Source organism: Etheostoma cragini, chromosome 16, assembly GCF_013103735.1.
Source record: "Etheostoma cragini isolate CJK2018 chromosome 16, CSU_Ecrag_1.0, whole genome shotgun sequence".
Lineage (NCBI taxonomy): Eukaryota > Metazoa > Chordata > Actinopteri > Perciformes > Percidae > Etheostoma > Etheostoma cragini.
In genome coordinates, this window is record NC_048422.1 from 1,455,539 (window position 1) to 1,479,087 (window position 23,549).

Here is a 23,549-nt window from a genome sequence, read left to right on the forward strand (position 1 = left end):
TGACCTTTAACCTCCTCTGAACTAATTGTCCTTTTTTATATTAAGTGTCCTAGTCTCGGGGCGTCTTGGTGGCTCACCTGGTTGAGCGTGCACCCCATATACTAAGGCTTTTGAGTCTCTTTTGCTGCCATCACTCTTTTCCTGTCTTAACTATCCTATTAAATAAAGGGTTAGTATTAGGAAAATGTATCTTAAAACCTAAAAAAATTGTAGTTTCTCCCACAACAAACATTGCTAACATTGTTATCCAATGACCATTAAGAGCCCTTGGATTTTTTTTTTTTATGCTCACAGAATACAAAATGATTACATTGATTACATTTTAACATCAAAATGTGAACACGGGGTTTATACTGTCAGGACATTTATTAACCGAAATCCTACACTCAAATACTGTACTCTCTGAAGGGTAGTACAGAATGCAGCAGCACCTTCAGTATTTGCTACTTTCCCCCTTCATTTTTTTCCTTTAACATATTTAAATAATCCCTTTAACGTCAGTTTCCAAAGTTTTGTATGCAAAACTACTTGTTTTACATAAATACTAAATATATGTATGACTGCATTTTAGGCAAGGTAAGATCTAGTTTTGGCACATTTCATTAATGGAATAATTGTACCTGTTACCCCGCCACAGAATAATATAAATGTTTTATATTATGCATAAAAAGGCATTCAGTAGGAGAAATGAAATAGTACAGAGCAGGGTCACAGTGCAATCCATTACATTTTATGTTAATGCTGCTTTTATATTTGCCACATTTCATTTTCTGAAGTTCAGTCAACATGCATAAAAAAAGCTAAATCTGACTCACCACATGTACTGGCGTCCTCTTCAGCAGATATGAATGCATGCAGTTCTAGCTCCTGTGTTTCCCTGCAGTTAAATGTCCTCTGGCTGAGTTGACTCTGCACTGCAGGCAGAGCTGAGTCTGACTGGAGGTTTGTAGCCCCAATGTAAAACCTCCCTCTGTGAAGTCTCATGGGAGTCCAGTAGTTGTTGTTTTTTTACCTACATTGCTCAATCTGTGTGCTACATTTTGTAGCAATTTGAAAAAAAAATATTCACAAGATATGGCAGCACTTTGTCCCACATGGTTACGGGAAGTAAAGACCTCTGGAATTTCCCGGCTGCAGAGACGTAAACCAGATGTTTTGCATTTGAGACTTGACAGTTACAGATGCTGAGGGGGAGAACACTTATTTTCTTTCCACACTCTCTTTAGTTGTCCAAGTATTTGCACAATATGGCATTTAAGAATCATTTCCCAATTTAAGACCAATAAAGTACAAATATCTATCTATCTGTACTTTTACTCTCACCGTTTTTATATCAGATTAAACAGATGTACTTTCATTTCCACTTATGAAGCGGAGTACATTCTTTGCATTCCCAACACTTGTTATGTATGTTCTATATCACTTTTGTGATATATATTTCTGTTTTTCTAGACGATAACTGAGATTTAAGTGAGCCTCACAATCTCATTTGTAAATGCTTTGTGAGGCATAGATAGTATAGTTCTTCACTTTAGAGGAGGTCACACAAAATACTTAACTAATCGCTAGTAAATGCTTAATCCGTAGGGACGTGGTCGCTGGTCCAGGTCCCGGTATGGACCAGGTACGGAGTGTGGACTTGAGCAAGGAACCGAAGCCCCAACTGCTCGCGGGAGCCTGTCCGTGAGCCTCACTCTGTTTTCTCTCCATTAATGCATGTACAGGTGTGTGTATTTCAGGCCTGTGTGTTGTGTGTAACAGTTCCCTTGGGAGATTAATAAAGTATGTCTTCTTCTTCTACCTGTATTCATCATGAACTGCTGTATTAATAAGTATTTCTAAAACAACACAATCACTTACCAAAGGCATGAATACATGTACATCTATATAGTTTATCATTTACTTACTCTTTCTAAATGATCTTCTTGATATCTATCTTTCTATACATCTATCGGTTTTAGTGTATGATCGACACATTTGAACACATAGTAGTTATTGAATGAAATATTGGGATTGGGTTTGGTGCTTAATTTTTCCAAATTTTTGGGGATAATTGGAAAAGATTATGCAAAGTGTTATAAAAGATTATGAGACATGACATGGCCAAAGGTTGTGCATACGTTAAGTAATTTAACAGAAGAATGGTGCAAATGCCATATTCAAATACTATTTTGAGAAAAATGAAGAAAGTGGAACCTCTTGAAAGACACAATCTCTACTTGGTTGGAGACGTCTTCCTCATGGAGAAACTCAATGGGAATTTTGCGATCAGAGGAAGCACACCTGGAGGAAAACTGGTCAAAATGTGATTAGACCGAGCCCGAAATCACTCAAAGGGCAAATACAACTGTATTTAGTAGCACGACACATTAGGTATACTTTGAGTATTTATTATTTCCAAATAAATCATTAGATTTTTGTGCTGCTTTTGTATTATGACTTAAAGGAATAGTTCATCCTCTCTTATAGGTTTTCTTCCTAGGAGTTAGATGAGGAGATTGATATCAGGCTCATGTCTGTGTATAAGGAGGTGGAGCTATGTGGACACGTTTTCACTTTGGACAAAACCAGGCTAGCAGTTTCCCTCTGCTTCCACTATTTATGCTAAGCTAGGCTAAACTTAGTCTGACTACAACTCAACAAACTGTGTTCACATTATAAAATGAGCTAAGCTGTTTAACTTGCCAAAACAAAGAATTTAGCAACACCACGTTAGATCACAGTAAATAAATCAATTAAAAAGTCACACATTTACAAATTACGCTCACATTGAATGGGAAAATGGCTCTAGTGGAGTCAAATGAGTAGTTTCAATTTGATTTTTGTGTGGCTTTTTTTAATTCCGCTGTTTGGAGTGTGGGCCATCAGCAAAGCCCTTATGACGTAAAGACTGTCGATGACATGCTGCACAGACCCTTTTTGTTTAACCAGAAACAGCTGAAACTCACCAGACTCCATTTAAATAAACAATTTTAGAGATAAGACAAACTAAGATGGCTTTGGATGTTTTCTTTTGTTTTGGTCTTCTTTTATATTAATTTTTTCCCCACGATGATAAAATGACTGTTAATTTAAATGGAGTTTGGTGAGTTTAGCGATTTCAGGGCTTTTTTCAAGTTAAACACAAAGGATCTTACTTCTTTTTTTTATGTCTATTTCTGTATGGATCCTTCCCATAATGCTGTCAGACACTTAGAATAATCTGAGCATGTCAGTGGTAGATCAAGCACTTTCAGTGTACGGAAAAGGTGCGCAATTGCCCATTACCGTTAAATTGTAGATCGTTTCGCTGTTGTTGACTGCAGCTTTCTCACTTAAAACTGAATCACTTTCAAAAATGGTTGTTCCCATCAGTCACTTAGACCCCAAAAACACTGGAAAATAGGGTCTAGTTTGAAAAAATTTACCCATTAATTTTTCACACTGCTAGTGTTACCCTAGAGGCTGCTATGAGCATTACACCCCAACAAATAAAAGAGTTGGACCGAATAAACATGAAGTAGCTCAGAGTCAATATTTTCAAGACCTAACTCTTAGTCAAGGCTCTCTTCCTAAATCGAATCAGCTGCTGTTAAACAATTCAGAATTTGTCCACAAATCCAACCCACACAACCCTGCTTTAAATGTTTCTCCCTTTGCTATCAGCTGTCATTGCAGGCAAAGAGTTCAACCCTCCACCCCCCCATCCACCTCCAGTCCTCTACTCCATCTGACCGGCCCGGAGCCTCCTTCGGTCGGGTCTTCGGGATCCTTCGTCGCCACCACCGGTGTCTAGATTCCATCGGGGGGTCCGATGGTTCTCTACCCCTATAAACAAACGATTAGCATAACGATACTACTTTGTACTTTTTATTATGCCGTACAATAAACCTTTGCATATCTGCAAACATGTCTCTCCTGATTGAACTGATAAAACAGCTATTATTTACAACAATCAGAGCAACCATAATATTACAAGTTGCAATTTAACGAGACAAAGTCTTGATATTCTGATAAGGAAGTCAAGGAAAAACATTGTTACATGTTGAGAACAAAATACCATGTTATGATAAGATTGGGCAGATTAGATTACAAACCTTCACTTTGAAGCAAGAAAAGAAACATCTCATAATTTTATTTCCAGAATGTTATGATTTTCTTTTGTCAAAGTTTGTTTTTTTGCTCTTACATTACAAAGGGCGGACCATCTGCTTAAAATGTCTAAAAGCTTTGCACAGCTTTCACTTATCTGGCACAACTTATTTTAGCACACGCACTGTGGAATACATTTTTAAATCGGTTTCTTCTGTAGAAAACGAGACGTCATAATTATAGTAGCCAATTAGGTGTATACGCTGTAGATGAATTGCTTTGTTCACAGTGTGTCACACCACGCAGGCATGTAGAGACTCACCTGGCAAGAGCCTCTACTAAACCGTGTTCAGATGAAATACATCAAGAGGTTGACGGGGCTTAAACATCTCACATCGTGACACATTCAGACATGGAGACGTGATACAAGCACAGGGAGATAGCTGGAAACGGAAAATGCCAGTGCATAGCCTGAATATGTACATTTGTTGTCTTTCATTATATAAAATGGCACAAAACAGAAAGACAAGTTGGGATGGCTGCTTATGTAAGAATAAAAAGAGATGACCCATCTAAAAAAGAATGAGGAAAAAATAAACCTAAAACTGAAACCCTGACACAGTGCCTGTGTCTTTAAGGTTCCCCCCAGCAGAACCCTTAGGGAACGGCACTTGCTCACACACACTATATTTATACTTGATTTGATCCATTACTGACAGGCTAAAGCAACATTTTTCACTGGGCATTGTGCATGTACTAGAGCTGGGTAAAAATAAGCCATTCAATTCAATTTTAATGTAAACATTAACCTGGTGCATTTACAAAAATATAACAGGGTTGCTTCTTGTCTGCTTGTGCAATTTACAGCACCGGTTCTCCGAGAATCTCTTTTATATCCGAGCAAAATCTGTAACATCACCAAAATTTCCCCTAACCTAAATGACACTGAATCGAATCAGAAATGCATGTACCGTCGACTTGGAAAATGTCTCAATAAAATACATTTGATTATAACCAAACCCAACTTTGATCCAAGCCCGAAATGGCACGCCTCTAAAAAAACCTGAACAAGGTGAGTCCGTCGCTGAAGAATCAAAATGACAGACCAGGAAAAAAAAGTTAGCATCGACATGAAAAAGACAAATGACATAGAATTACACAACAGGTACAAGATTACAATTTCAGATCATATGGAGGGGGGAGGGTTTAACTAAATAAAGAATTGAATAAAATTGGATTAATGACTGAAAGAAAAGATGAAGATGAAAAGGTATGTGTGTCGAGTGTAGTGCTGCCTTCAGGTGCTCAGCCAGACACCATGCAGCAGAGGCCGGGGAAGCGTCTCTTCCTCTGTCTGATTAGCGGCTGTGGAGTCAGATTCAACAAGCTGCTGTCATCTGGAAAAGACACAGAGCAGGAGGATGATGCCTGATTACAAAGAGACACCAGCTACATTAACACCACTACGTTTGGGTTTTTTAAGCTAAAAAGTGAGTTTTGAGCTAAAAGCGATCTCCGCGCAAGTGTTTTTAGATTTAGTAGAAGAACTAATCTCTGTTGAAACTAACCCACATATATAATGAATATTTACACCTACGGTCAAAAGTTTGGGGTCACTTACAAATTTCCATACCACTCCATTATAGACAGAATACCAGCTGATCTGGGTGGGGGGCTGATCTTTAATGCCATATCTGCATTGCCCATTATCAGCAACCATTCATCCAATGTTCCCAAAAGGACACATTCTGTTTACTAATAGGTTATAATTTTAAAAAAGTAACTGAGAATGCAAAGAACCCTTTTGCAATTATGTGAGCACATATTGCAATTGCAATCTGAAAACTGCTGCCCTGGTTAAAAACCAAGGCAACTGATCTCAGCTGGTGTTCTGTCTACAATGGAAATTTCTTAGTGACCCCAAACCTTTGACCGGTAGTGTATCTGTAAATGTCACAAAGTGTAGCCAAGCAGCTGGTGTTTTGCTTTTGGTTGTGTTTTTTGCTTGCTGACACTGCGACTACTCCTAACACACCTGAGGCGCATCTCCTAATCAGGGGACATGCTGGATTGGCACGAGGGAGCTCTCCAAACACACCGGTAGCGCATCTCCTGATGACAGGATTAGACGTGAGATCATGGCAGTGCTAAGTGTTCTGGTGGGGAAGAGCAGCAGGAGAGTGAGCTGTGGAAACGACCCGCGGTGGTGCAGGACTAGTCGGTGGTGGAAAACTACCGACACACGCTCTGGAGGTGCAGGACGACCCAAGGTCAGACGGGATGGACAGCGAGCTGACACTGAAAAGTGTGCAGAGGACATCTGGCGGATTGGTGCATCGGCACTGCACGGCTTCCCCGACCAGGAAGAGTGGAGTGGACAATAAAAGGTACCACCAGCCCCTTCCCCGCCGCCAGTACGGTAACGACTGTAGTCCCGTAGTTTTAGTCAGCTTCTATCTTTTTGTCCACTACAAACATGTAGCTGAACATTTGCTGCCCTTGAAAAGGAAACCATATAAAGACCCTTTTAAAACTAAAAAGAAACGCTGCGTGTATCTAGCTTGGGAATACTTTTGTGACATATTCTCCGCCCATTGCTGGTAGTTGCCATAGTAACGCTAGTAGCTTAGTCTCAGAGGCCGAGACGTCGTGACCCAATCAGGCAGAGAAACATGGTCGTCAGTGCCGGCGTTGCCAAACATCTCCGTTTGTGGCCGTTGACACCCTAAACCAAAACGGCGTCGGGAGTCTTTTCAAATGTCTCCGGTTAAAGGGCTCTGAAACGCCAGAGCAGTGCGAGTGCACGGTGTAAACGTAGCAAAAGATAATCATTTTTAAACCAAGACGTAACAAAGTAAATGTCACCAAAGCCAAGTGTCACTGGAACACTTAGGCCATGATTACAATTGCCATCTTTTTTTGGAAAGAAAAAGTGGACTAGGGCGCTTTTGTATTCAAGAAAAAAAGCTGGCAGCGTTATGGTTCAAATAGCAGCTTTTGTTGCTATACCGACAGCTACTGCTACAGCATCCAACAGCGCCACGTGCAGCGTTGCGACATGAAACAAAGCGCTCGAGTAATTAAGTTACATTGGTTAAAAGCTATAGTAAGTGAATCCAAGCCTTAGTGTGTACTCAAACCCTCACACTCCACCATGTGAGCTACCCAGGTGCCCATGTGCCTGACAGCCTGTGATTGTAGTTTTTTTTTGCCTGTATGGATGAATATTAAACAACGGAAAACTAGGTCTAGGTCTTTGAAGCTGTAAAAGGATTTTGTGCCTAATTTTTTTTTTTTTGTTCCTGTGTTTTGAACGCCCCGTTTTACTACCAAGAAATTAGCATGTCATTTAACGCACTTCTTTATTTTCTGTGAAGTTTAAACAAGTGACTAATGATAATTTGACCCACGCTCTCTGTCCAAGGTGCTGAACAACGGAAGGTATTGGATAGTGCTGCAATGGGTATCCACAATTCACACTAATGCGACAAATGTCATCCCTGACACACATTACACTACATACCTTGGTTTTTCAGTGGCAATGGCATTGTGTCCCTGATTTTGCTGAGTAGGTTTCGCATCTCTCGCATATCTCTGTGAAAACAAAGAAGCACCGACTTATTTGCAGTGGAACAATACAATACAACACAATACAATACAACGCTTCAGTGTAAGTAAGTATGGATTTCAGAAAGCCGGTGCAGGCGATGTACCTCTCTATATTTTGAATATCCATTCCCACCAGCCATTGCTCCTGAGGAAAGTCGACGGGGGAGGACGATCGCTCTTCCAGGATGGGAACGTCCGAGCTTTCATCTATCCTCAGGTCCAACCTCGGCTCCGAGTCCGTTCCTTCAGGTCCGAACAGAGACGTCAGCACACTCACACTCACAGCAGATACATCTTCTAAGCAACGGATGACAAACATTCATGTACTGTGATGTTTTTTAAATTTAATTTAAGTATTTGAGCGTATAGCTCCTTCAGGAATTCACCTTTTTCAAAACGTGAACTATGCTGTGGCCCTGCTGTGGCCCTGCAGGGACCCTGCAGGGCCACAGTAGACTGTATGTTAGGCATGTTCACTGAAAAGTCACACAATCTAATGATGAACAGCTGAAAGATGCATTTCAGCAAAAGGAGTAAAGATGTGCAATCTTGTAGATGAGGACATGGAAATGAGCGATACACTACAAAGAATAAAAAATAAAAAGATGCTAAACAAATAAAAAAGCAAGGCATGTATGGCATCGCGTGTATAAATAGGAATGCATTGTGTTGTGTTTTATATCTTCCTCACATAATACATGAGAAAATATGTAATATGTATATTGCAGAAACATACAAAAAATGAAGAATAATACACTCAACAAGATGGAGGAACCTAAGAACAAAATATGAATAAAATAGAATGGTGTTATAAGTATATGCTTCAACCTACACTCAGTCAGTACTGATTGGGAACGAGTGATAAAAAAATGTATTTGACCATTTATGTATGTGTTATTGTGTACCTATATGATTGAAATAACCTAAACAAAACTACATGAACATCATTTCATTAGTTTTTTTTATAAATATAACAGATTTGATTCTTTAAAAATAATCTTTTAAATAACAGAAAAAAAATGATTTTGATTAATCGGTTGATTATTTTCTTGATAAATTGATTAGTTGTTTGGTCTATAAAAGGTGGCTCAGTGTTTCCCAAAGCTCGAGATGACGTCCTCAAATGGTTCTGTCCACAACTCAAAGAGTAAAGAATCTGAACAACCTTCAGATTTAAGAAGCTGGAACTTTTTTTACATTAAAAACAATAAATTGATTATCAAAACAGCTGATGGTTCTTCATTATTGGCAACTAATCGACGAGCTAGGCTTTGCAGCTCACACATGTTGACAGCTCTCTACTGCCCTCTGCTGCTTCAACAGTGTGTGTGTGACCTGAACGCTGATGTCATGAAACAGTAACGGGAACAGTTAGGGGCCCCATTGCATTTAAAATTATATTTAGACACATTGATGTTGAATACGCAGTTTGGAATTGCATTTTAGGTCAAACTAGAACTAAGTTCTAAGAACTACAAACTAATTTCTGAAACGAGTGAAAAGAAAGCATGGGATCTGATTAAGGGTAAGGTAGAATAAATATACTTTAAACAGATGTTAAGAAGAAGGATTTCAAGTCAAACAATTGTAGGGGGAAAGACTCTATACAACTGCAAATAACTGCATTCATTAATGCATAGTCAGATGTCTAGACATACCTTTCATGTGCAATACTTAATAGTTGGAAATATACTGTCTGTTTGTTTGTTTTTAAATAATCGAATGGATACACAGTGCAGATGATGGGAGAAATATCTTACAAAATAAAGTATATAGGTATATACTAGTATGTACTTATTATAGTAGAATTAAACCCTTGTGTTGTCCTCGGGTCAAATTTGACCGGTTTACAAAAACTTTCTATATCAGAAAAGAAAACTACAAAAAAGCAGAAAAAGCAACAAAAACATTATTTTTAAACGCGGAAAAAGTGACCAAAACAAATTGGAAAAAGTGACAAAAAACATCAAAAACACTGGAAAAAAGTGACAAAGAAATTGTTAAAATATTGAGTAAAACAAAGAAAGAAAAAAGTCCAAAAAGTGACAAAAATTTGGGATTAAAATTGAAAAAACATTGAGAAAAGTGTAGAAAGATTTCAACCAGAAAAACACAAAGTGAGATGAATGCCTAATATTCCTCGTTTGTTTACTGCAGGTTTGTAATGGTTATGTAAAATTTAAAACTAAATGTATCCTCACCCTTACAGTTATGTGCTCTTCTGTTTCCAATGTGCGCCTTATTTAATTTAAACTCTTATTTTTCAGTTAAGTTTCTGTTGTTTTTTTCAAACACTAAAACAAGTGAGCGCTGGGACTACACTTCTTAGGTGATTTCGGAGGGGGAAATTAGCGTCAAATACATTGTTTGACTGACATGAACATTGTAATAATATAATAAGCCAGGCTAAAGGGATTGATATTAATATTCAGTGTTCGTACGCATTTTAAATAAGGCTTTTTCATGACTTTTTGGCAAATTTCCATGACTATGTATTCCTGAAAATCTCAGTCGACACTATACAATAAGAATAAAACTCTGTGTTAACGTTTATCCTCAGAGGTTTAACAAATAACAATAATTGTACAAGACATGACAATGTATGTGGTTCATAGGTTCATAAAAAATGCCATGACTTTTCCAAAACTTTCTGGGTCTTTTTATTCTTACAGAACCTCTCCAGGCCCGGAATTTGCAGTTTTCAAATTCCATTACCTTTCCAGGTTTTTTCTAAACATATAAACCCTGTGCATGCTTGTTTATTTCCTAAATGATCAGCGCTGATTGTGATACGTGGTTTGCTGTGCATGCAGACCTGCATGTCCCACACTAGTAAGAAGAACTCTTAAATCAGTGTAAATGACGTTACATCAGACCCAGACTGCTGCTGTGCATGAGCATCACGGTGTCGCCGGCAGCTGCCACTTACGGTACTTTTCTACACATAGAGAGCCTGACTTCCCATAACAAGAAACGCTGTCGGACTAACGTTATGTCACATACACACGTTGTCCATATGGCTACCTGTCTTAGGGGAAGGGGAAGGTTCACCGGTAACGATCATGTAAAAGGAGAAGGGTCCGCAACGTCCCGCGATTTGACTATCGCACAATACGATGTTGACGATGAAACAAAATATTGTGAAGCCCTACTCAGCAGTACTGAGTACTGACACTTTTTTTGTCCACATGGGTACCCTTATTTGTAATTGTAATTAACAGTACTATAAATAAGCTGATATTTATACCAAAAAATGCTATATTTCATGATTTATTGGGGAAAACACAACAATTTTAAATTCCCCTTTTTGTGTGTCTGTCCATGATTCTGTCATCACAGAAGCCATCGGGCTGTCCATTAATGCTGCCATCAGCCTGGGACTGGCCTCAGCCGGGCTCTCGTCCCAAAAACGAAGACACTTGCCACTGATTTCATAATTTCAATGTGTGATTGTTGTTACTGCAGGCCTTTTTCACGGCATGCATTTGGACTTGTCATAGCAGGAAAGCACAGGTGTTAACGTAAAGGACGGCTCTGTCCTAAGTGTCCCAGTTGCTGTGACAGTGTGACAGTGAGCCAGCCTGTACAACAAACTGAAATTGAAGTGGCTAAATGGAATCCACCATTAAGCATTTCCTAATTTACACTAATTTTCCCAGTGTAATTTACACTGGGAGATTACAGCCCTAGCTATTTCTACTGTCTAATAACAATGTCTTCTGTGTTTTTCTGGCTTTTTCTCTCCTTATTGGTGGGCAGATGTCTCCAATGACATTTAGTATTGAAACTAAAACCAATACAGATTAAATTGATTAGAGCCATGGTTGTCATGGTAGCCATGTGATGCACATGGAGGTGGTTTGACTGAATGAATCTGTGCTTGTGTGATTTTCATTAAATCCCCAATTACCTGAATGACGGTTATTTCATTTGGTTTAAATTAAATGAAGTTTCAAATATTACAGTTTAAAAGAATTCACATGTCCAAGTGGACAGATTTTTAAGAGACTGTCTTTTTATCACTCTTGTATGTGTCTTGACATTTTGTGGCATACTAATGTTGTGATTTGTTTATGTGATGGTACTTTTTTTGTGTAGCTGCAGCACCCCCAGCAGGCACATGGATTTGAGCATCTCTGTTATGAACATCTCCAGGCAGCACTGCAACTGGATGAAGAGGCGACAGATCTCAGGGTGGATCTCTCCGTCCTCTAAACTGCAGCATAAAGAGGAGGGGTGGGAGGAAGAAAGGACGGAAGAGAGCAAGGAAAACAGAGAGGAAGATATAATCAGACAAACAGAGGAGGAGAACGTGGACTTTCTGTTTAAGCTAGTCTATTTTCACAACGTTCCACTTCCGGGATTGCTGCGTAGCCATCGGAAATCCCACTAATGTCCGCTTTCCTTTTTTTGTTGTAATTTTAAACTCTGGTGGATTTCTGAGGACTATTGTTACCTGGTCCTGAGATCTCTGAGGGGAAATCCAGACAGCTAGCTAGACTATCTCTCCAATACGAGAGTTCTATTGCACGACTAAAACAGCCTTTGAACGTACACATGTTCCCGAGGCTATTTTGCAGAGGCAGTGTGGCTCCGTATGGCGCTTATATGTACTTTTATTTTCATTCACTCCATTACAAATTGACAAAATTAACTTAAAGTTACTTTAAAACTGCTACAGTGACGTAACTTTACGTCACTGTAGCAGTGTGTATTTGAAAGGTCTTTACAAGGGCTGCACAATATTTCATTTTGTTATCATCATCGTAATATTAACCGGTGCAATACACATATCACGAAAGACACTGAGATTTCAGATTAAAGATCAAAGCGAGGACTCTCGTCAACGATTTGTCAATCTCAGGAGAGAGAGCAAGTGCAGAGTGAGAGCAAGTGTTACTGTTGTAACTGTGGGCTTTTTAACAAGACTGATAAATGCCCTGAGTGCTGTCATATCCTCATTCTGACATGATTCCAACTTCAAGAAAAGAAACACACGTCGGAGGCTACGCAGTGCGCCTTTGCGGCGACTTTAGGAGCCTCGGATGAAGCAGGGAAGGCTTAAACACAGGGTCTCCACATGGTGGTAGTGGCTCAGGGGTTGAGCGCTCACCTGCCAATCGGATGACCTTGTTCTCAGAATTTTGGTAAGAACTAAAGTTTCCATTGTATGTTTCTCCGGAAGTAGCCAGCGCAAAGGACGTCTATATTCCGATTTGTTGCTGGCGTTAGCTGCTAAACCGCGTCATAGCTCATTACCATAAAGTTAAAAAAAATATCAACTATCTGATTGACGCTGTGGTCGCTCAAAATGCAACGCCGACAGATCTGCCATACCGTGCAGCTCAGAGAAGCTTCCGTTGAAAATGAATGACTTCCGGTAACTTTAGAAGCTCAAGGCGGTGGCGGTGTGTGTGCACAGTCAATGTGTGTAAATGTTCATGTGATGAGGTGGGACCTTGTACGGCAGCCTCGGCCACAGTGTATAACTAGAAAAGTGCTGTTTCATAACATTTATATTTTACATTTACAATGGGGCTTTTCCCTTTTTTGAAGTGACAGTGGATAGATATGAAAGGGGGAGAGAGATGGGGGATGACACGCAGCAAAGGGCAGCAGGTTGGATTTTAACCTGAGCCGCTGCAGGACTCAGCCAACATTGGGTTAACGCTCTTACTGGGTGAGCTAGCGGCCGCCCGAAAACACACTAATTTCATAAATCACAATCGTTTCATGATTTAAAATGACTTACACTTCATAAATGATTTGGCCACCCCGACTAATTTTCCTAGTTACCCAGCATGCATGTCTTTATTGTGGGAGGAAAGCGGAGCACCCAGAGGGAGGAAACTCCACACAGAACCTCTCAAATACCTTAAGGCGTTATACTTGCTATTCCTGACATGTCGCGCGACAGTGTGAGCATCATGGGAGCGCCGTGACACTTTGCCAACTACTAATCTGTAACTATTTGCAGTCTTCTCTTGAACGGAGGTGTAACTGAGAAAATAGAACTGCAGCAGCAATGACGTCAATGGGCTCGTTTGAGATGATCTGCGCCTCGCCTGTAAAGTGGACGAGAGCCGGCGGCAGCAGCAGGGGGCGGTGACAAAAATGTGTCTGACAGTTTCCAGCCGTTTCCTGTCGTCTTCAGGCTGAACAGAAAGGTGACATAACCCCTCTGATGTTATCAGACTCATATATCCGCTTGTACGCAGTCTCCTGTTGTTAAAATTATGACAGAACAGCTCTACATGCGATCTGTTGCTGATGTTCTTAAACAACAGACTGTATATGGTCCATGATTGGAACAGATTTAGTATCCCTGACTTCTAAACGTCACTAATCAGCCGCACTACACGTGTTCTGTACAGAATAAGCCAAAGTTAGCAGTTAAAATCCCTCCGATTCAAAAGTATTTTACGTTTATATAAACGTCACCATGTTGAGATGATTCTGAACCAATCAGCTGTTAGATCAGCTGAGAGGCCGGCGTCGGTGAATAGTAACTGCGATGCCTGCGTCTCAAACCTTTGGCCGTCTTGAGCTTGTGAGGTTATCGTTGCCCGGCCGTGCATGATGTCAGAACATGTCGGACACAAATCTAAACGGCATGCAACGGGCGGCGACCGCCGGTGATCGATTCTGCGCAGACCTGGCTCATCTCCAACGAGCCTTAATGTCAACAATGACTTAGATGATATTGGAGTCAATGGATAAGGAAGTTTGAATACTTCAGAATGTCTGCACAGGATTCCGTGCCCTACTTTGTCAGATCAAGCCTTTCATTCACCATAAAAAACCTCATGTTAACCCAGTAAATTTACAAGAGACTTAGTCATATTGTTGTGCAACAGGTTGAGAATGGCCCCTGTAAAGAGGCCTTAACTCTGCAGGGCTAGCTGTAAGGCAGTAGTTCTGACCACTGGGCCACCGGCCGCCACTTTCATTTTAGCTGTGCCCATTCCAACTGGGCTGTAGCCTATTTGTTGTTTATATTGTGTTTGGTTTTTTACTGTAAAACTTCTCATTATTTGAGAATATCAATACCTATAATATCTTTTCTTCTGTTATTTGACTGTCAATCCCTTGTCAGTAACTATTTTAGGATAACAAGTATTTATTTTTTAGTTAAATGAATTGCTGGAAGAAGTATTTCTAATGTATCGCTGTCATACAGTGTGAATAATTGCTCTTTCTAAGAGAAAATGAGGGTTCAGGAGTGCTCGGGAACTCACAATGAAGGACAGATGACATGTGCCTATTTCTTTCAATAATACATGTGCTTTATTTGGTTCTTACCCTGAAACAGAGATGAGGGTGAGGTCGTGGTGTGCAGCCCGGGCCATGGAGCATCCTTTGGACCGAGTGTTGTACATCTGAGCCCGCAGAGACGGACAGTCGGCGGAGATCTCCCCGACGGATATCACCTGCTCCCGGTACAGCGCTACCAGGGTGTTAAATTCCTGCACTGTCTGGAGAGAAACAAAGCGACTGCGGACTAAAACTAGAACAAATAAAAGAATATCATCTTCCAATGGAAGGCAATATAAAAATTAATAGGAGCATTAAAATGATTCTCACCACTTGTGCTGTGGAGATAGCTTGCTAGGTCTGGCAAAGAATACTTTCGCGCCATTGATAAAAAAAAGAAAATACGTTCTATCCAACAACCTGTCGTCTGGTAAAGCGCCATGCTTAAAACGGACAACTTGCTAAACATTAACAGAGGTGACTTATCAGTACTCACCATCCTGCTGTGGTCCACGGCCTCCTCCGTGCTCGCCCGGCGCTCCGGCTCCGTCTGCGCCACTTTACTGACGGGAAAAATGCTCCCTGCGGATCTTGGGCGCTTTTTCCGCCCGTACGGTGCAGAACACATGCATGCACAGCCACCACCGGAGCCCAGCCAGACACAGAGAGACAGAGAAAGAAAGAGGGAGGGAGTGAGAGAGACAGAGAAAGAGAGAGAGACAGAAAAAGACACCCTCTTCTCTGTTAGCTGCTAGCTGTGTCCTTTACCTAGAAGAAAATGGCCAGCAGACGCAGCAGGTTCGCGGGTTAATGCTTAAAACCCCCGCAGGTGTGTGTCGTTCTCCCGGAGCAGGACCGTGTACCGGGCCGGTCGGACCCCGAGCAGCTCGCTTTGCATCCCAGCAGAGAAGAGACAGTCACCTTCAGCCCCTCCTGCAGGCCGAGAAAGGGTCTCCTCCGTCTTCCTGCGCGCGCTCCTCAGCCTTCCTGCTCGCGCTCACGATTGAGAACGCGCCGACAGCGAAACAACTCGTCACACTACGACTGACAATTAACTGTATAGGAGCACCAATGGCCAGGGCCGGATTAGTAGTAAGTACCCCCAGGGGCCCCTTTCAGAATCTATTGACAACCAGCAAACTGGTGATAGAACACACCAGACAGACTACACACATAATCAGTTTTTCCTTTCCAGTTCAATAAATCAAGTATTGTCATCTGCTTCATCGATTTGCTGGTCCAGTCAGTACTAAAAGATTCGAGGATTTTAAGAAAACATTTGGGGCTAGAGCCCAAGAAGCCACCCCTTTCGCTCCGCCCCGGCATAAAGACTACTTGTTCCACTTTAATAACCTTTAACCAGATTCAGCTTGACAGTATCCTACAATGTTCCCAGACTCCTTTGCTTTTTAAACCTGTATTTAAAGCTGCAATACTTATTTGGGCCAATAGGGTTGGAAGGAACCCTAACACATTAACCATTTAAAGTTAGCTTAAACGTGTTAGCCAACCTTTGCAAGAGTATATGGCTGCGGCCTGGAGCATCCCATCTCGTCCGTCCCGTCTCATCCGGTCCCGTCTCATACGGGGGTGTGTCCAACGGTAAATCCAGAGGGTCAAAAATGCTAAATCGCGTATAATTTTCAAAATGGATGGTTGTGTTGACAATAAAATAAACCTGCGTCAACTATCATGCTAATGAATAAAATACTTTTAATATTTGGTTTTAACGTTAAGTTAAAAAAAAAAACACCAAGAGAGAGAGAGACATGCAGCACAGGGTCGCAGGCCGGACTCAAACTAGAAAAAAGTAAATCCATCATTTATTCCCCTTTTAGCTCTGCTTTGGTTTCCACCAACTCCTGACAAGAATATCTCACGGTTACGTAGCTAAATGTTTCAACGGTCTTCGTCAGCAAAATTAAAAAAGATTAAAATTAATTAACATATTAACATCCAAACCCCCCCCCCCACACACACACACACACACACACACAAAATAATAAAATAAAAACAGATTTGATTTGATGATTGGATTTATTCTTCCAATCATTTTCAGGAACAAAAGGCAAAACCTGACCCTATGTGTTAGATTTTTTAAATGCAAAGATGCATAGCTCAAATGACATAACCTTTTTTTATATACAATTTCGTCTTCAAACAATATGAACGCCAATTTTTTTTAATTTTTTTTTAATTTACTTTGTAAGACTTTTGCATTTTCCTTCAAGAGACAGAGAGACACAATAAGTGTTCACCGACTAGTATTCTGTGTCTAAAACTTGAATAAAATCGCAATTCCAGTCTTATATTATTTGGTATAAGCAGAAGGCACAGACTAAGCAAAGGCACCATATTGAAAAATTAACGCCGTAGCGATTAGCATGAAAGGAAACACAGGACTTTCCCCCAGGAGATTGGGGATCATGTCCCGCGTTTCCCGTTCCCTAAAATCAACAGTTGTTTTCTTATTTTCCTAAACCCAACCGGTTCTTCTTTTACTAAACTGAACCGTAGCATTCTTCCCGCGATAAAAAGTTCTTCCTGCGATAACACGTTCTTCCCGAGATAACCCATTCTTCCCGCGATAACACGTTTTTCCCACAATAACACGTCCTCGCGATAACACGGCAAGTGGAGATAACATGGCAAGTGGCTTGTATGTGTACGCCCGCTGTTTACAGCATAAACATACACGCGGATAGCTCAAAATGCAGATAACGCGTCGTGGTTGCTGGTTTTAAGTCTACCATAGACGGTTATCATTTTAAGGCTTACACTCCGATTGTCAATGGAGAAATTGCGTTGAATTTTTCCTTCCGGAACCCTCTGTGGGCGGGACGGTTAAGCTCTATGCATGTGCTTGAGCAGTGATTGACATGCAGTTAGACATCCCAGTTTAACATGACTTAAAAATCGACATCCACTGAGCCAAAATGCTCATGTTATCAATAGTTAGCTCGTTCTGGTTTCCTAACTGCGTCGCGAGTTATGGGAGCTTTGTGTAGACAGCTTAAATTTAATGTTAGCAGCCATACGGCTGTCAGAGTTAGTTTCAACTTCACATATTACCTTCTAACTGCTGTCTCTCAGTATTGTGACAATCGGCAAAAAACAGGTGGCTTTTAAATCACTAAAACAGTAGTGACAGCGCCGTTTGGCTTAGGTAACAATGCCGTTAGCATCGTGGCCAACACTGTTGTTACTTAGTTCATGACAAATTGTTTCGGCTGTGCTTTCTAACATGATGTAGTTATGCTAACCGAGCATTTACAACAAAGCCACTTCAATACACTTGTTAGGTAAAGTTTCATTATAGACTTCTCTGCTGATTTGTGTTGGTTGTTGTGTGCGTGGTGAAATATACTGTAAACAGAGCGGTTTGCCAGAAATGCAATGCACCATTATGTAGATCCCCTTCAAGGCCAGGGTGATGTTGGAAGTCCCTCTAGTGGACAGAACGTGTAACAACCACACACTTATAGTGGCATTGACAATACATAAGTCTGAGTAGTGTAGAACATACCACGGTAGGCTTGTATCATGTGGATGCTTTGACAGTTACTCATACAGTATGTCATTACTTAGAATTCCTCATGGAGGAGACAAAAACTATGCACTAAAGCTTAAAAAAGATAACAGACACCTGGACTGCAAAACTTACTGCTCCTCATTGTCTCAAAAGAAGAAGTAGTACATGAGGAAGCAGAGGAACAAGGAAGCCAGGATCCAGTTGACTGAGTGGGTGTAGACTACGACCAGGCCGATGTCAAAGAGCCAGCCGCGCACGTCGGTGAAGTCCAAAGCATTCAGCGTGAACCCGTGGACAAAGGGCCAGCGTCTCCTTGCCGCCGCTGCCTGTCTCGGCTCTCCTGAAGTTAGACAGGCGACATTAGCGTCTGTATTCAAAAGTGATTAAACACAATTTTCTCTTTATGCTGGTTTGGATTTTTGTGTTGATAATGTATTTGTACTAATCAATTTCAATTGTCTCAATTGTCTTTAATAGTTACGATATTTAATAATCTAATATAAGGATATCCCTAACCAGGGTGGTTTAGGTTGCATATTGTCTGCCCACTGCAGTTTTCAACACATTTTTCATTTTGGCAGAAATTCTGCATAAAAAAAAAAAAATTAAAAAATAATTTCAGTTTCAGTAAAGGCAGGGTTGGTAACTTATACTCTATCTATCTATCTATCTATCTATCTATCTATCTATCTATCTAAAAGTTATATAGTATAAGTTACCAACCCCAACCCATATAATGTAATTGTTACCAATCCCCGCCAGCAGAGTCCACTGGAGACTGGAGGAAAAAAGTTGCTGTGGTAGCATGTTCAACACTTTCTCACCCCAGAAGGTACGGAAGCGCTTGCGACAGCTGGGCAGAGGCCATTTTGCACTCAAAGCACTCTGGAAGTTCTGCTTGCGGGCGTAGTATACCTTCGGGAAGAAGGCCTTAGTGGTTTTGTTGAGCTCTGAAGTGGAAAGAGCACAGTGCCTAGATTGAATCAGGCCATTATTCCTTCTTACTGTCCCACAGGTCATTTCTATTAAGGCAGGGCTGCGACTAACGATTCATGTGATAAATGTGTTGTTTTTTCGCTCCATCAATTATTTATCCCTTATCCTCTGCAGGGTGGCAGAGGACTGCAGCCTATTCCAGAACACATACTGTAAGGAAAAAGGAATTGTACACCCGGACAGGTCACCAGTCTACCTAAAGTAACAAGAAAACAAGTCACACTTAAGCATGATTTTGCTTCTGCGTTTAAATCTACTCTGGAGGCACGGACCCTACACTGTAGCGTGGGGACTGTGAGGGGTACACAGAATCTGAAGAAAACCCCCAGAGATATAGGAAGAACCACTACTCATTTAGTCTATACAATGTCAGATATCTGTGGAAAAATACACAAGGTGACGTCTTCATATTGCTTGTTTGGTCCAAATAACCAAAGACATTCAATGTACATATAAAACAGAGAAGAACAGCAAAACCTCACACTGGAGAAGCCAGAAAATATTTAATCATAAAAATAATCTGATCATTGTTTATATGTCTATGACAGTCTATTAACAGTGGTACCGGAATTCTGGCGCATAAGTCCTGGAGGAAGCTCACCGTGGTGCGGGTTGGTGTGTGAGATGAGGGCGCGGCAGAGAGGGCAGGGGGTGTTTGTCGGTTGGTTCTTGGCGATCGTGCGGAGACACGGCTCGCAGAAGACGTGGCCGCATGGCTGGCAGCTGTACGGGCTGAAGTAAAGCTCCAGACACACGGCGCAGGTAAGGCCCTCTCTGTCCTCCTCCTCCTCCTCACTGTCCATGTGTGAACCGCTCACACTCCCAGCCTGGACACACACACAGTTACAGTGATATCACCTGCTGCAATAAACACATTAGAAAGGCCACAACATATCACAAAAGACATTTTTTTTTAGTTAGTATGGCCTTTTATAATCAATTCCATAGTCAATTTGTCCAATGAAAGAATCTTGGAAATCGTTTCCATTCATTTGTTTTAAATCAAACAAGCAGTTTCTTGTATTAAGCAGATTACTGAAAGCAGCAGAAAAGCAGAACTGAGTACGCTTTATGTATCAAAAGTAATATATCGTTATTGCGAAATTCAATGTTATGGCATATTTCATTTACATTTCAAATTAACTCAGAGTAAAAGTTTATTAGTTAAATTTAACAGCAGTGGAGATATACGTTTTTATATTTATACTTAATATCTTATTATACTTATTTATCTTTTGCGATTTTCTAAGGGCATAACACCCATTTTTAATCAAAAAATCACTAGGGAGCTTTTCTTAAATTGACTTTTTTTACTCAGTAATGAACGTGATTTAAAATGTAGCAAAGTACAATACTTCAAACAAAACATACTTCAGCAAAGGTACAAATTACAGACTTTAAAAACTATTTTGATGAGTAAAAGTACGCAAACAAAGTCAAATACAGCTTCAGGCGTTTATCGGTCTGGTGTCGCAAAGTGCATTCTGGTAGTTGTAGGTTTTCTACCTTTTTCTCTGTTTACTCTTGTCATATAGCAACATTCTACTTCATTAGACAGCACAGTTTAATGAAAAGACCTTCTTTCCTGCGGTAAAATACTAAAATACTACATATTATTATCAGTAAGTTATTATATTTTAAACAGCCTAAGATGCATACTGATAGAACAACTTCTCCAGTGCCTTTCTATATTTTCTGTTTATCTTCATGAAAACAAAAGAAATATTTAACAACTTCAAATGGGGCTTTTTTCTTATTTGATGAGTCTGTAGAAGTGAATATGTCTTTAGTTCAGCGGAAGTCCCTTTGAATGAATCCCACGGTCTCACCTGCTCCAGCTGGCTGAGCAGCCATCGCTCTCTCCTCCTCTGTTTCCTCCGGAGACTCTTCAGGCGGTTCTTCTCTCTCTTGCTCAGTCGGTTTGAGGCCGGGGAGGCCACGAGGGCTTCAGGCTGAGGAGGCAAGACATACACACATTTCAAGAGTCCTGATCCCTGACACTAGGACTGCTGGGTTAAGGAAAGGAAGATTCGTAAATCCCTATCATTCTGATTAATTTTGAAGTCACGATAATTTACTACAAGAAATTGCTGAGCAAACAGACACATATTAAAAAAATGAACATTGTTTACATTCAAGCCATTGCCAAATGAATTGCTACAAATCTAATGAAAACTGTCAGCTCAACACATCTCTCTCTGGATTTGTCAGCATGGCTATGTTCAGAAAATGGTGGCGTCCGGCGACTTTTGCGCACAAAATCTAGATAGTTTTCTTAGAATTCCTTGCGGGGTTACAGAAACTATAGACTATAGCTTTAAAAGCACATCTTTTGAAATGTACTGTAAATTCGAGGGCTGTTGGAAGTCCCTCTAGTGGACAGAAGGTGTAACAACAACCACATGCCTATGGGGGGATTGACAGTGCATTAGCCTGAGTACTGTGGTACATATTTATGACAGGCTGCATATGAGAATGAAATAGTAAATAGTAAATCCCAGCGACATACCCACACTTCCTGGTCCTGCTCGGCTGCACTTTCAGAGACGGACCTCCCTCTGTAAAGCAGCCGGGATGAAGCAGACACTTCCTGGTGGACAGCCGCGGTCTCCGGAGAGGACTCAACCTCCTCGGACGCCTGCAGCAGCTGTCCGCCCAGGCGTGACCGCCGTGTCCTTCCAGAAACAATCCTACGGCCTGCGACAGCGCCGACTGAGGCTTCGCCGTCGGTGTCAAACCCCTGACTTGTGAGATGCGGGACAGTGGACCGTTTAGACCCATGTGTCCCTGTCCTTGTACTCTCCATTGCAGATTCGACTACAGGTATTACAGGGCAAAAACACGCCCCGAAGGCCGAATTATCTTCCAAACTGCAGCGTCTCCTATGAGAGATGCAGTACAAAGGACTGAAAGAGAACGTCTGGGGGTGTTCACGGTCCTTTGGGGAGTTTGAGGCCTCGGCGGGGCTGAGGTGGGACACAACAGCGGCACAGTTGAGCTGAACGCCGTCCAGCGGGGTCCTGTTAAACTCAGGCCTCTGATCCCTGTTCTGTTCGGACGTAAGGGCCCGTTCTTTCTCGGGCCTCGTCCTCCCTGGCTGGACGATGAGGACGTAGTGTCTGTGGTCGTGATCCACGCGGCTTTTGTTGAGGTGGACGGTGGCGTCCCGGCCGCAGGGACACTCGCTGCGGTTGATAAAGTTAAAGCCGCCCAAGCGAGCCCCGCAGGTCTGGCAGTTCAGTTTTCCCACAGTCCACTGGGCCTTCAGACAGAAACCAGATACACAAAAATCTTAAAACCTATTTTTATTTTATGCCGCTTTCTGCTTCTACTAAATTTCAGAGAGAAATATTGTAATTTTTACTCCACTACATTGATCTGACAGGTTCCACATAGCAGTTACAAGTTACTTAGAGATTAGGATTTTTGCACACAAATACCTGTAGTTTATAAAATAAGTTTTCAGTGGTGTAGTCTATGTGATACGCACTAAGAAAAGCTCCAGGATTTCCATATACTAGGGGTGGGGGGGGAATCAATAGCATAGCATTGCAATATTTTCGTTGGCAATACTGTATTGATACACAGGCACCAAGTATCGATCTTTTATTATACAGTATACGTGTTGGTCCGTTTGACAATCCCTTGTTTCAGCATTACAATTGACGTGTGATGAACAAACAGAGAAATGGGTTTATTTTTAGATAAAACAAGGGACAACATTTGAAATTGGGAAAAATTTGAAGTTGGAAAAAAGGTTATAAATTGCAATATATTGCAGAATATTATATCGTGTTGATATTGTATCGGGAGGCGTCTGGTGATTCCCACCCCTACCACATACCCACTTAAAAATGCGCAATGATACATATCATACTTCCCATTATATTTTTGATATATTTTGAATTGTCATCTGTGTTTTCCTGCTGTCTGTTTTACCTACTAAGTGAGGCATCACTTCTGTTCCATCTTTGTTGGAAGTCGCACATGCGCAGTAGCTAGGTAAAGACTACTAGCCAGTCAGAAGCAGAGTATGAGGGCGTGACACGCTAGCAGCTAGGTGAGCATTATAACGCGTGTTACAAAC

The 23,549-nt window shown here is 41.1% G+C and overlaps 2 protein-coding genes and 1 long non-coding RNA gene across 6 annotated transcripts in view; 1 reads left to right on the forward strand and 2 right to left on the reverse strand.

Moving 5' to 3' along the window:
• The window catches only part of c6 (complement component 6), a 31,088-nt gene extending 15,163 nt beyond the window's left edge, over window positions 1–15,925 (reverse strand). The window contains exons 1-5 of one of the 2 annotated variants that reach the window (XM_034895564.1): window positions 15,431–15,925; window positions 14,983–15,155; window positions 11,766–11,896; window positions 7,785–7,923; window positions 529–544 (exon numbers count right to left, since the gene is read on the reverse strand). In XM_034895564.1, coding sequence (XP_034751455.1) covers window positions 529–544; window positions 7,785–7,923; window positions 11,766–11,896; window positions 14,983–15,155; window positions 15,431–15,562 — 591 coding nt within the window. In that variant the 5' untranslated portion in view covers window positions 15,563–15,925. Of the gene's footprint in view, window positions 1–528; window positions 545–815; window positions 1,030–7,784; window positions 7,924–11,765; window positions 11,897–14,982; window positions 15,156–15,430 lie in introns of those variants that run through there. The other variant, XM_034895563.1, reaches the window with a different exon arrangement.
• On the forward strand, window positions 31–21,722 carry LOC117958885. Its single transcript, XR_004659813.1, has 3 exons — window positions 31–44; window positions 6,872–6,877; window positions 21,602–21,722. It is a non-coding gene; the product is annotated as an uncharacterized LOC117958885 (long non-coding RNA).
• rnf180 (ring finger protein 180) overlaps window positions 17,547–23,549 on the reverse strand; it is a 9,140-nt gene continuing 3,137 nt past the window's right edge. For all 3 annotated transcript variants that reach the window (XM_034895566.1, XM_034895568.1, XM_034895567.1), the window contains 5 exons: window positions 21,972–22,724; window positions 21,292–21,414; window positions 20,064–20,289; window positions 19,291–19,416; window positions 17,547–18,806 (listed from right to left, as the gene is read on the reverse strand). In XM_034895566.1, the coding sequence (XP_034751457.1) occupies window positions 18,613–18,806; window positions 19,291–19,416; window positions 20,064–20,289; window positions 21,292–21,414; window positions 21,972–22,724 (1,422 nt within the window). In that variant the 3' untranslated portion in view covers window positions 17,547–18,612. The remainder of the gene's footprint in view (window positions 18,807–19,290; window positions 19,417–20,063; window positions 20,290–21,291; window positions 21,415–21,971; window positions 22,725–23,549) is intronic.